This window comes from Canis lupus, chromosome 10 (genome assembly GCF_003254725.2).
Source record: "Canis lupus dingo isolate Sandy chromosome 10, ASM325472v2, whole genome shotgun sequence".
NCBI lineage: Eukaryota > Metazoa > Chordata > Mammalia > Carnivora > Canidae > Canis > Canis lupus.
In genome coordinates, this window is record NC_064252.1 from 38,961,014 (window position 1) to 38,973,939 (window position 12,926).

General features: G+C 44.3%; 1 protein-coding gene across 2 annotated transcripts in view; it reads left to right on the forward strand.

Annotated features, from left to right (window-relative positions):
* TGFBRAP1 (transforming growth factor beta receptor associated protein 1) overlaps positions 1-12,926 on the forward strand; it is a 62,719-nt gene that overhangs the window by 26,470 nt on the left and 23,323 nt on the right. For both annotated transcript variants that reach the window (XM_025463087.3, XM_049115392.1), the window contains exons 3-4: positions 6,205-6,399; positions 8,854-9,008. In XM_025463087.3, coding sequence (XP_025318872.1) covers positions 6,205-6,399; positions 8,854-9,008 — 350 coding nt within the window. The remainder of the gene's footprint in view (positions 1-6,204; positions 6,400-8,853; positions 9,009-12,926) is intronic.

Sequence of the window (12,926 nt, forward strand, 5' to 3'; positions counted from 1 at the left end):
GGCTGCCAAATGGCAGCATTCTGTTTCTGTCCTTTCCTCCTTTGTACATTAACTGGACTGCTTCAGTGAAGAGAAACTTATACTTTATTTCATTGCTTCCCAGTACATTGTATAAGAAAGGCAGAACGAGAGGGTTTTCAATAAGGTGATTCCTCTGTCTTCCGAAAGTGATAGTTTTTTAGAAACTATCATTTACACATCATGGATGCAGACATATATGGTGTGTTTCCATCTATTTGTGCTGGGGGTGGGGAGGGGAGTTAATCCAGGTTGACTGCCAAGCCCCTTTCACATGACCCTGGGACGTTGATGGCCTTCTGGCGTGACAAGGTGTTCTAGGCTCATCTTGTGCATTTCCTGCCCTTGATCTGGTTGCAGCTGTTTCTCTAAGGACCCCTGATGTTTAGAGACCACAGTTGGGTGCTAGAGCTGCTTGCTGTCCATTGTTTTTAGGCCTCTTCAGGGACAGAGTTGGGAAGGATGCGTTTCTGTAAAGGTAAAATCCGTCAGTGAGGTCATACAGATGGAACCAATTCAGGGCTGCAGGGCATTGACCTCATCTGTCTCTGTGCTCGTATCTGCTTTCAGCTGCATGGCAAGTCTTCGTAAACCACTACGTAGTTGTTCCTTTGGTGAATCCCACAGTACGCAGAACGATGCTATCACCATCATTCCCACAACGTAATGACTGAAGAGAGTTTGGTTGTTTAGAGTTCTTTTTGTCTTTAAGGCAGGGTGTGGACGTAAAACCCATCAGGGATGTACAGTCACTTTGCTGTGTCTTAAAGTCACTTGGAAGAGTTCCCCTCTGTCTGGTTATGCCACCACCCAGGTATGCAGTTCATTTATCTTATTTTACTTCTGATTTTTAGGGATGGCTTTATTTAATTTTGTATTTTTACTATGTAAACATTTACAAGGCTCCAAGTTAGGCAAGCTCCAGCAAGGTATACTCAGAGAGCTGGTATCCTGTCTCCTTCACTTATTCTCTTCTTCCCCCATAGGCAACCTCTATTTTTATGGTTTATCCTTTCATTTTTTAATAAAAAATACAAATAAATATGTAGATATTTACATCTCTTTCTCAGTGCCTCTTTTTTTTTTTAATTAACAGTGTATTATGGTGATCCCTTTACAATATAATCCAAAGATATTTCTTATTTCATAGCTGCATGCTACTCTGTTGTGTGGAGTCACCATGGTTATCTCAATCAGGCCCCTATTGGTGGTCATGTGAGTTTTTTTCTAGTATTAACAGGGATTTTGTATGTGTGTGTGTGTTTTCCTGGTGCATCCATGGGAAAGCCTTCTGTAGGTGGGATTGTTGAGTCAAAGTACAAACGCATGTGAATTTTGCTAGGTATTGCCATATTCTTTTGATAGAAGTTGTATGTTTTCTGTTTTCCCCAGCAACATAGGACAATGCTATCCAAACTCCCATGTTGTTCCCAGTCCCATACATGAGAAATGGTATCAGTGTAGTTAGTTGCATTTCTCCTGTCATGAACAAGAGTAAACATTTTTAAAAATGATTTATTCATTTATTTGGGGGGGCATAGAGGGAGAGAGAATCTTATGCAGACTCCTCTTGGAGCCCAATTTGGGCTCAGTCTCACAACCCCGAGATCACGACCTGAGTGGAAAATGAGCCAGTACCTTACTATTTCAGTTATAAAGGCTTTATAGTGAAAACATTTTACTCCAGTATCACTTGTATGCTCTCTTATACTTTACTTGTATACAGATTCTGTATGCAGCATAGTAGTCACCAGCATTATTACATGGGACGCTCAGGCAATGAGGCATCTGCCTTTGGCTCGGATCATAATCCCAGGGTCCTGGGATGGAGCCCCCTGCCCAATGTTGCTCAGCCGGCAATCTGCTTCTCCCTCTGCACCTCTGCCTCCCCCTGTTCTTTCTCTCTCTCTCTCTCTCTCTCTCTCTCTCTCTCTCTCATTCTTTCAAATAAGTAAAATCTTTATAAAAATATAGAACTAAGTTCAAATAAATTATTGTCAGGAATGCAAATGTACCTTTAAACATATGAAAGCTCTATATTTTCATTCTGCTCCTGTTTCTCTCTGAAGATTATACACACTCAGTCCCATGTCATGAGAAACCACTCTTAGCTTTTTGCCTGAGCTTGAATTTTCCTATTCTCAGCAATACTTTGTTGAAATTTTCATAACGTGATGGAGTCTTGTGACTTTAAACTCTATCCTTTGATAATTACTTCTTGAGAAATGCAGATAATTCAGCTTTTCCTGACTCACACAGCCCCCTGGCCCTCTCCCCGGCTCCTAGTTCAGATAAGGAGACCTCTAATCTTTAAAGGGTGCCTGATTGAAAATAATGCTTTTTAAGGATGTACCATTTACATATTTATTACATTTGCACGTTGACAGCACTTTACTGGACAATATAGAAACAATAGTTTGTCACTTGCTCAGCAGACATATAATTAATTTGTGGGTGTTAATAACAGTTACCTCCTGTTCCTAAGTGGTTCTGCGGCCCCTTCTACTGCCTGCCCTGGGCCTATCAGCTGGCAGTTACTGCTCCGCTCTTTTATTCCAGTGTCATCTTCTGCTTTCTGGGTGTATAGAAGCCTTAGTTCTTGACCTCTGGTTTCTGCTTATTTTACTATGAGAACATTCATGTCAGGCCCTCTGCACTGTACACTTCCTGGCCCACATGCTACCCAGCCTTGAGTGGGGGAAATGCAGTCACCTGGATTTAATTCCAGGATGAGACTGGACAACATCTTACCATCCATGTCCCCATGAGAGTGAGCTATCCACTCTCACATGGTTACTTGACCCAAAGTGTCACAGCATCTTCTGCCTTAATGTGTGCTTGTCCTCCCAGGGCTTTACGATTGCCAACTGCCTGGGTGAGTGGCATGTAGGCACCTGTCCCCTCAGCTTCTTTTTAGCTGGCTGGCTCTAAACGCACAGGACATTTAGTGCTAACAGAATTTCCTCCAAAGCTAAGCCCTCATTCCACATTCTTGATACTTCTCAAAACTCTAGCCCTCGGTTTCTCTCCAGCAGTTCTTAATGCTGTCTGAATACTTTGGTGATGCAGTTGGCAGGCTAGTTCAGGTTGTGCTTATGTCCTCATCCTCTCTGTTACCGTAAAACACTGGAAATGCCACACCTGGGGCCTTCAGCCCCTTGCGCTGTCCAGCCGCCGGTATCGTTCCGTCTTGCCTTCCAGCTCTGAGTCATGTGGTTGGACTTTTCCGTGTTTTCTTTGAACTCCTGACTTCATACCTGCTTTGGAAAGAGACGGGAACAAAGGCCCTGCCAGCCTCAGGAGCAGTTCTCGGTTGCGCTTACAGACACCCTGTATTGTGCTGTGCCTTTGGTGTGCTACATGGAACAACCTGCCCCTTTCTGGAAGCATGCCACCACCACCCCACGAGAAAGCCCTGGAATGCCAGACTCCCCTCTCCTGGAAGTCTGTGACATCCATTTCTGGGAAGTGCAAACACTGCCTCTTGACCAGCGCTGCATCCTACTCCCTGTTCTGTGTTAGACTCCCTGAGGGGCTGTTAATCCTGAGGCTAACAGCTGTGTGGTGCCCCTTGATTTACCCCCTCTCTCACTCCCACTGAGTCAGCTGCCAGGCTCCTGGCTTCAACCCCCCCGGAAGTTCAACCCCCACCCCCCACCCCACCCCTGCTGCTCTGCTCCAGCCCTGGCCTGGCCAGGGCCTCCCCTTGTGTGGCCCCTGGCACACAGCCTCCACACTTGTGGCAGGCGGGCCTTCGGACACACCTGTGAGCTGTCACAGACACAGGCGGCACTCCTTAGCCTGACTAGAGGCCAGTGCTCCCTGTTCCAGCGCCAACTTGACTTTCTGACGGGTTTTGCCCTGTTCAGGGACACATGCCCTCCCCACTGCTGTGCCCTCCCTGGGCCCTCTTCCTTGTGCCAGCTGGAGGCTGATCACTCAGCTCTGTCTGGGCTTGACCTCCATCAGAGCTGCCATCAGCACTCCAACAGCATTTTACACCTTTCTGTGCCCTGGTCTTTATCTCTCAAGTGGTCATTATTTACGTATTTCCTTTAACCCCTTCACCACTCATGAACTGTTGAATCCTTGGTCTGTCTCTTGGTCATTAACTCCGAGCTCCACACAGCGAATGTTCACTGAACTGAAATCACTGCCCAGTGTGCTCATTTGTAGTAGTTCCTTTTGTCTGTACTCATTTAATAGGTGAGCTAGCTTTCTCTCCTGTTCGTGGTGCGTTCACCCAGGACCACATATTCTTTTAGTGTATTATACTCAGTTTTACACTGTTACTAAAAATATCACTGTGATCATCCTTGTACTTGCCAGCTGGCAAGTAGAATCAATTGAAGAGGGTAAGTTTATGTTCAGTTTTGGTAGATAACACCCAAATTATTCTTCAAAGAGTGTTTCCTTACGCGATACTGATATTTAGAATTATCGATCTATCATCTTTGGCCAATCATTGGATAAAAGTTGTGGTTTTTACTGGGCCTATTTTTTCATTTAAATTTATGCCCTTGGTTACTAATGAATATGAGAATCTTCAGGGATTTATTAGCTATTTGCACTTTGCCTTTTGTGAATTACTAATTTATAGCCCCTCTCTCTGTGTTGTTAGTCTTTTTCCTAATGATTTTTGGAGACTTTGAAGGGTCAATGAGAAATACTTATGATGAGAATGGTTTGTGTTAGGTAATTGTGACTCCTTAGGGGACACATGCGTGTGCACACACGCATATGAGCACGCACACACACACACACACACTCTCTGGGCTTATTGTTCTTTTTTTTTTTTTTTTTTTTTGATTCAAGGTAGCTAACATATAGTATAGTATTGGTTTCAGGAGTAGAATTTAGTGATCGTCACTTGCATATAACACCCACTGCTCATTCCAACAAGTGCCCTCCTTAATGTCCATTACCCATTTGGCCCATCCACTCCCCCCAGCTCACTTCGAGCAACCCTCAGATTGAGAGTTCCAGTTGTTTCTCACATGCTGAGAGCCCGTATGTGAAGTGTTAAGCAGGACCTAACAGTGTTCTGAGCACAGGGCTGTTCTTCAGGGGGGCTTGAGTGTGTTACATTAAGAGCAGGGCATGTACACGTGTGTGAGGTCCCTGTAATACCCAGTTTCAGAAACAGCCTGATTTAGAGGAAAAGAGCTCTATTTACAAATGATTGATTGCAGCATATTTCATCTTTATAACTACAGAAAATTTAGGCAGGTTGATGATTTCATGGGTTTAGGAATTTTGCTCATGATATAGTTGAGATACGTTCCCTTGTTTTAATCTTGAAGTTCTCTCCTTGTCTCTGTCTCCCCGCTCCGCATTCTGCATCCTATGTGGTAAAAAAAAAAAAAAAAAAACATTTATTGCAGTAATAGCTGATGGTTTGCAGGCAATAGCCTGCTGTTTTTTTAAAGGTGTTTTAAGTCAACTAGTTTGAAAACCAAGTTAAAATGGATTGACTTTGTGACTATCTTAATTTTGGTAAACCCCAGTATCTGTGGACTATATGTAGCTCATTGGGAAATGGCTAGTTTGGTACTTTATGCATGTGACAGATAAGCTGTCATTTGGTATGGATATTATTGACAAACACTCAACAGCAGTGTGTCTTGAAGGGCCAAACTGGTTCTATGCCTGCATTATAGAGTTCCCATGTCCAATATTAGACTTCAGTTCTGAGCAGGGACAGTTCCCGATAGGATGCTTTGTGAAGTGTCTGGTACATAGTAGGAGCTCAGTAAATGTTTGAGGGAATGTATTCAATATCCATTCAACAAGGAAGAGCCGTAAGTTAGAGACACTAACCAGTTGCAGGACTGGATATGAGAGACAGCTGGCAAAGCTGCTTCAGTTGTTTGGAAATCATTTTTTTCCCCACAGGTGAGGACATGTGCTTTATAAACCTTTGGGGGGGTACATGTAAATCTTTTTTGTAAGCTCATTTATACTTGGAAGTAAATGAAAGGTACACATTCGGGGGGGGGGGGAATAGTTCTTTTCACAAAAAAATTAAGTCATGGAAGGTTCTCCACACCTGCAGCATAATAAATTATCTTTCCAATCTTGAAATATAAGGAAGAAGGGGGTGGTATTCTGTATCCAGACACATCTACAGTAAGGAAAAGTGCCATGGTCCTTTGGGGGCCCACCTAACGCTTCCTATTTTTGCAGGCATGTTTGCCACAGTTGCTGGCATATCTCAGCGAGCCCCCGTGCACTGGTCGGAGAATGTGATTGGGGCGGCCATTTGCTTTCCATACGTCATAGCGCTCGATGATGAGTTCATCACAGTGCACAGCATGTTGGATCAGCAGCAGAAGCAGACCCTGCCCTTTAAGGAAGGCCACATTCTACAGGACTTTGAAGGTACCTCTTTGACAAGAATCTTAATGAAACTTAGTTCTCAACCCTTTTGTGACGTTTCTTCAGTAAATGTTATTAAGGCCCCTTTCAGAGCTGGACCTCATGCTAAACTTAGAAGCTACATGGGTGATGGTGATACGGAGTCTGTGCTGCAGGGGCTCCAAGGTTAAAGGGGAAATAGACATTTGGACAGATAACTAGCAGTTTAGGAGCTTGATAGGCATGAAACAAGGCCAGTGAGGAGAGTGGGGGGCGGGAGGGGGGAATGTTTCCTGGAAATATTGCAGAGGGCTTCCTGAAGGAGATGGTATTGAGCCAAACCTTGAAGGATGTGTAGGAGTCAACCCAACAGATTTGGTGTGAAAGAACCTCAGGTAGAGAGAAAGGTACTTGCAGATTTGCACAAGAGGGAGCCCTGACACTAGGAGGGCCAGGCTGGTATGAGCTGAGGCTGCAAGAGACCAGGGCCTCCAGGAGTAACCTCCCCTTGTGTGCAGTGGTGAGCCAGGCAAGGGGTTTCTTTTACTTTCTTAAAGTTTATTACGAACATTTTCAAACGTACTGAAAAGTCGAAAGAAAAACAAAATGAAGCACCATATACCATTCACCTTGGCTCAGCACTTGTAAACATTTCACTGAGCCATTCAAAAGTAAGTAAAAGACATCATGACATTTAATCTGAAATACTGCAACATGCATCTCCTAAGAGTTAGAGCATTTTCCTATATAACCACAAAGCCCTTTCACCCCTTAGAAAATCAACTCTAATATCCTGTCCGTGTTCAGATTTCCCCAGTTGTCCCAAGAAGGTCTTTTATGCTATTTTCTTCCAACCGGGAATTGATCTAGATTTACACGTTGTATTTGCCATTTAAGGATTTTAGCTCACCAAACATCCCCCTTCCTGTTATAGATGCAAGGGATATAAACTTACTGAGACTCTTGGCCCCCACACTAAGCATGTCACATTCCAGTTGGGGTCCCAACACACATATCAGAAGCACATGTCTTGTAACAATATCATAGTGCCACAGACATTGAGTGGTAGAGGTGGGCACAGGGTCATGAGCACATAGAGACTGCCAACATAATACCCCCCTGCCCCCCAGGTGCAGACAAGGAAGAGGGACACCAGTGCAGAGAAGGGACAGGATCTCATCTGAGTATGAAAAAAATTACTTCGCTTGTGATATAGAAGGCAGATAATGTGGACAAGAGAGCAGAATAGGAAGACCAAAAAGAAGATGTACAGGCAAGGAGAGAAGAGGCCTGTTAGACCAGACAGTGGGCTGGAGTGAAACAATGGGTTCCCAGGAGAGAAGAGCAGAGGAGTGGGAAGGCTTGGCTGGCACTGAGTCATCTTTCAGACAGGAAGGAAAGATCATCCCATTGCTTCCTATGCACAGTAATAGTTTGCTTAAAGAATGTCTCCAGAGGGGAGCAGAACTCAAAGCTTTGTAGCAGGAGCGTCTTGGATTGCAGCTCCAGTTCTGTGGGCTATCGACACGGGGTCTCATAAGTAACATGAGGGTGATGGTGTTGGCCGCAGGTCAGGTGAACTCACAGGGCTATGGGGAAGTCAATAAAGTCAGGCCAAGACTTGGGTATTTGGATGGTAGGTGAGTATGAAATATCTAATGGTTCAGAATGTAGTATTATAATCTTAGGTTCCTATAAACTATCGTGGAAAGAAAAGGAAGTATATCATAATTCCCATAAATCATTTGCCATAATTGATCTGTACAACTTCTTTGGACTATATGTTATGTATCTACTCAACTGATTTTATTTTATTTTATTTTTTAAAGATTGTATTTATTTATTTTAGACGCAGAGCATGAGCAGGGGGAGAGGGAGAGGGAGGAGCAGGCTCCCTCCACTGAGGACGGAGCCTGACAGGATCCATCCGAGGACCCCTGGGATCGTGACCTGAGCCGAAGTCGGATGCTTAACTGACTGAGCTACCCAGGTGCCCCACTGCTCAACTGATTTTAAATTTATCAGCACTTTCAAACAAACAGCAAAAAAGCATATTTTGTACTTTGGAAATGTGGTATTAGCATCCCACCCTTTTTCTGACAGTTGACAATATGGGAAGAAGAAAATAAAAGCATTGTAATTTATAATTTCTGTAGGAATTCTGTGTTGGGAGAACTACAACGAAATCAGCCATCAAGGGTGCCTGGGTGGCTCAGTCTAAGCGTGTGCCTTTTGCTCAAGTCATGATCTCAGGGTCCTAGGATTGAGCCCTGTGTCAGGCTCTGCTCAGCGAGGAGCCTGCTTCTCCCTTTCCCTCTGCCTCTGTGTTCTCTCTCTCTTTCTAAAATAAATAAATAAAATCTTAAAAAAAAAAAAAGACAAATCAGTCATCAGATCGGATGACAATCCTATTTGGGGGAAACAGCGTGTGTCTGTGCGGTGTGTTCTCTTTCCAATATTGTTGAATTTTTTTCCCAGGAAGAGTGATTGTTGCTACAAGTAAAGGAGTTTACATCTTGGTACCATTGCCCCTGGAAAAGCAAATACAGGATCTTCTAGCAAGCCATAGAGTGGAAGAGGCTTTGGTTTTAGCAAAAGGAGCCCGGAGGAACATTCCAAAAGAAAAATTTCAGGTTTGTAATTAGTTGGTCACAGGAAACCGTGACACCAAGCCACCAGCTACATGACATTCAGATTTCACTTAGGTACGTTGGCCCTTCTTGTGTGCCATGATCCTGCAGACTGCTTCTGTATCTGTGGTTTAACTTCCTCAAGCCCATCCCCATTACACAGATACGGAGGCAGGTTGCAGAGCAGCTGGAGAGCTGGACTGAGGCCTCGCTGCCAGCTGAGGCCAGGTCAAACTGTGAAGCTCTGACTTGATACCAAGTGGTATTTCTAATCAACTCTCTTTTCACTGGGCCTTCAGAGAAGAGTCAGGAGCATAGTGCTCATAAACCTCAAGAGTAACATCAGCTTAATTTGTCTTCTAATTTAGAATTTGCATTTCTTGGGACAGGATTCAATGCTAAAAGTTTAGACGTTCAGTATCTACAGGAAAAGCTTTGTTAGCCATACTGGTAAATGATCTAATTCTGCAGGAATTCATCTAATTAATTTCCATAGGAGAAAACTTTTAATGCACTTGAGACACCAACTTTAATATAGTTGGAATGATAAATAAAATGGATCCAAGAATCATGGGTTATTCTTATGTCCATTGAAATCAGGTTCCCTAAAAATTACTGCTCAATTGGTTGTTAGGTTAGTTCACATTATTCTACGTATTTGAAAGTAATGAAACATTCTACTTCACTGATTATAGAAACCAATCATGAAAAGTTCTGTGACTTCGTCATGATCCCTCGATAGTGCCAATCAGCCAGATTGGCACCAGACTCAGTGATTGTTGTGCAATGAAGTAATGCCTTCTGACCTCAGCTGCTTTATGCTGCCAAATGAAAGAAGACCGGACGTGTAACTTACTGTTATAAGTGTGAAAGTGGGCATCTTTTTCTGTAATTTTTTTTTTATTTGAGTAGAGTTGAGACACCATGTTACATAAATCTCAGGTGCACGACATAGGGATTCAGCTTCTCTATATGTTATGCGGGGCTCACTACATGTGAAGAGGGCATCTTTTCTATATTTAAAGAATGATAAACTGTTCCTCCGGGGTCCTAGTTATTTAAAGTGGAACTGATCTATTAGCGTTCAGCAGGGGGCAGCAGAGGCAAAGGAAGAGCAGCAGCTCCTGTGGGTTCAGGAGCAGCGGTGAGCCACTTCCCCCTGCAGCCCTGAGGCTGTCCCAGAGGGGTGGCTGTGCCTTCCACAGGGTCTGAGGCCGCCCCACCCTGCTGGCTCCACCCCTGAGCTGCCTCCTGTGGACGTGTGGATGCCTTGGGGGGCCCCCTCCTTGCATGCTCACATACACGTGCACGCTTTAGATGCAGGAAATGTTCTTCCAGAAACATCCAGTGTTCCTTGTCTGATCTTTGCTCCCTTGCTTCTCCTTTTACTGAGTAGAGAAATGCAGTCAATATCGACTCATATTAGTTCTCATCTTGCTCAGATGTCACCTAAGTATCATCCTATCTCAGGTATAGTTTTTTCTTTCTCACATGCTCCTGCCTTCTCCCACTTGTGACAAAATCATATATCCAGACCTGGAAATAGATCTTCAGAATGGTCTCGAATTTGGCCCTCATTTCCAGTGCCTGTTGCTTTTGCTGGTGTGCAGACGCATCTGTTTTGCCTGAGTTGTTACTTTAACAACCTGTGTGTGTGTGTGTGTGTGTGTGTGTGTGTGTGTGTGTGTTCCATTCTCCGTGCATTGTGGGAATGTTCTTTTTTCTGCATTCTAGTAGACTCGTTTGCTCAGAGTATCATGGCGGGTGCCTCATGCACACTCTTGAAGAGCTTTGTGGTCTGGCCCATGCCACTTCCATGACCCATGCTACGCCTCAAAGGGTGGAGGGCAAAGGAGTCGACAACTCTTGAGCCCTGAAACATGTAAGCGTTCTGTGAGGCACCTCAAGACATTTTTTAATCCTCAAAATAATTAAGAAGTAGCCAGCACCACTGTCCAAAGATGAGAAGGCAGGCCAGCTGAGATGGTTTCACATGGGGACACCTGTCCAGCTGCATCGTGCCAGCCCTGTGAAGTGGCACTTCACCCCATGTGTCTTGCCTGCCCGTTTGCAGAAGGCGCCGTGTGCTTTCACACACCTCTCTGTCCTCCCCCCTTGCCTGACTTGTTATTTACGCTGGCTTCCATTACTGGGGTATGCTTCTGTACTCGATGATACAGTACTTTGCTTATCCCTCTCCTCTGAGTCCTCCCCATCCCTCCAGGAAGAACCAATCCCTCCCCTGTGCTTTGTGTGTTAACACTTAATACATCTGTTTGCACTACATGGCTCAAGTTTTGGCCTCCTGAGTTCCTAGGTAGACTCTGCCCTCTTTCTGTCCTTTGGTAGCCTGGTCACACCTGGGGCCAAAATGCCACACAGTGGGTGATGGTAACCCACTCCTCTTCAAACACAGCTGGGATATAGTGGATTGCAGAGCAGAAGTTTTGTGTTAAAAACAGAACCATAAGGGAAGAGTAATATTGACAGAAAAGGTTTAGAGAGAACTTTTCCTGAACATGTCTGTGTTTTTGAGGATGAGATGTGACTCTTAGATGATGAAGCACGTTACGTTACTTATTTTAACCTGAGGGTGTTTGCCACCAAATGCTGGACTGTGGGCTTAGAGAAGCCAGAAAGGGAGAGGAATAGGGACAACTATCTAGTGGACAGGCTTGTCACTGTTTCGTCAGTTTTGTTTCACTGACTTCTGGACTAGGGAGGGATTTATCAAAAAGTTTAATTCTGGGACCAGGATTAAAAGAATAATGCTCCTAGAGATCCCAAAGGGCCAGAGAGTTTAGATCTTTAAGAAAACTGGGCTTAAATTATCTTAAGGTTTAAGACATTGTAAAGAAAGCAGCAGTAAGGAGACCTCTTGTGTTACACACAAAGGCTTGTGTCAGAAAGTTCTCTTGGTTTGTGTTGAGTACTACGGACAGTTTTCGTATTTAAGCTTGAACTCCAATACCTGTATTTCTTTTTCTGTCTCATCTAAAACTAGTTGAGTATATATCTTTAAAAGTCAAGATGTCCCCTTTTAAGTGTAACCACAGTACGGTCTACTACAGTACTCCCCAAAGTCATTACAAAGTCCTTCAGAGAACAGAGTCCCAGCAGTGTTTGCATTCCCATTGTCCCGTAAGTGCCGTGTCTTGTTATTCTCTCTGTCCTTTGGGGAACTCCCAAGCGGGCTGTGAAGTCAGGGGACTGTGCTAGAGCCCCCACCCCCCATCCCCTCCCACCCCCCCTCCCGGAGCTAGCTCTGTGCAGGCCCGCCACTGCATCTCTCATGTATGTAGTTAGGGTCCTTTGTTTGCACTTTTGTCTTCTAGGGATTGCTTTTTGGAATTTAATTTTGTCTTACAGTTATGTAAAATATTTACAGAATTTAGAAGTCAAATCAACAAAACCGTTCATTCACAGAACGCTGTTCTCCCTTCACCTGTCCACCCCCACCTCCAGCACTCTTCCTTCCTCCTCATTCCCAGGTCTTCTTTTGGCATGAAGCTTGCAATTTCTGTTCTAATGGTTCCCCTAATAGTATTAACTTTATAAAAGTCCTTTGGTTTTTTCTTTTTCTTGCTGGGGAGAGCTCCTATTGTCTGTCGATTCCCCACTTTGAGCAGCATTTGGAATTAGCTGGTAAGCCCTTAGCACCTTTCCCTCCTAGCCCCCAGCATCTGTGTTCAAGTCACATTCCTTAATCCTCAGAGAGCACATTGTACTTCTGCATCTCTCTGTTGCCCCCTGTGTTTCGATGGTCATGATGTCTCTGCTGTTTGAATGCATCTCCTGCCTCCCTTGTATTTGTCTGTCTTTGTTCAGGGCAGATGTGTACTAAATGCTCACTGGCACATTTTATGCCGCTGACTCCAGTCCTCTGGCTTCCTGCAGCAGTCGATCCCCCATCAGGTATCC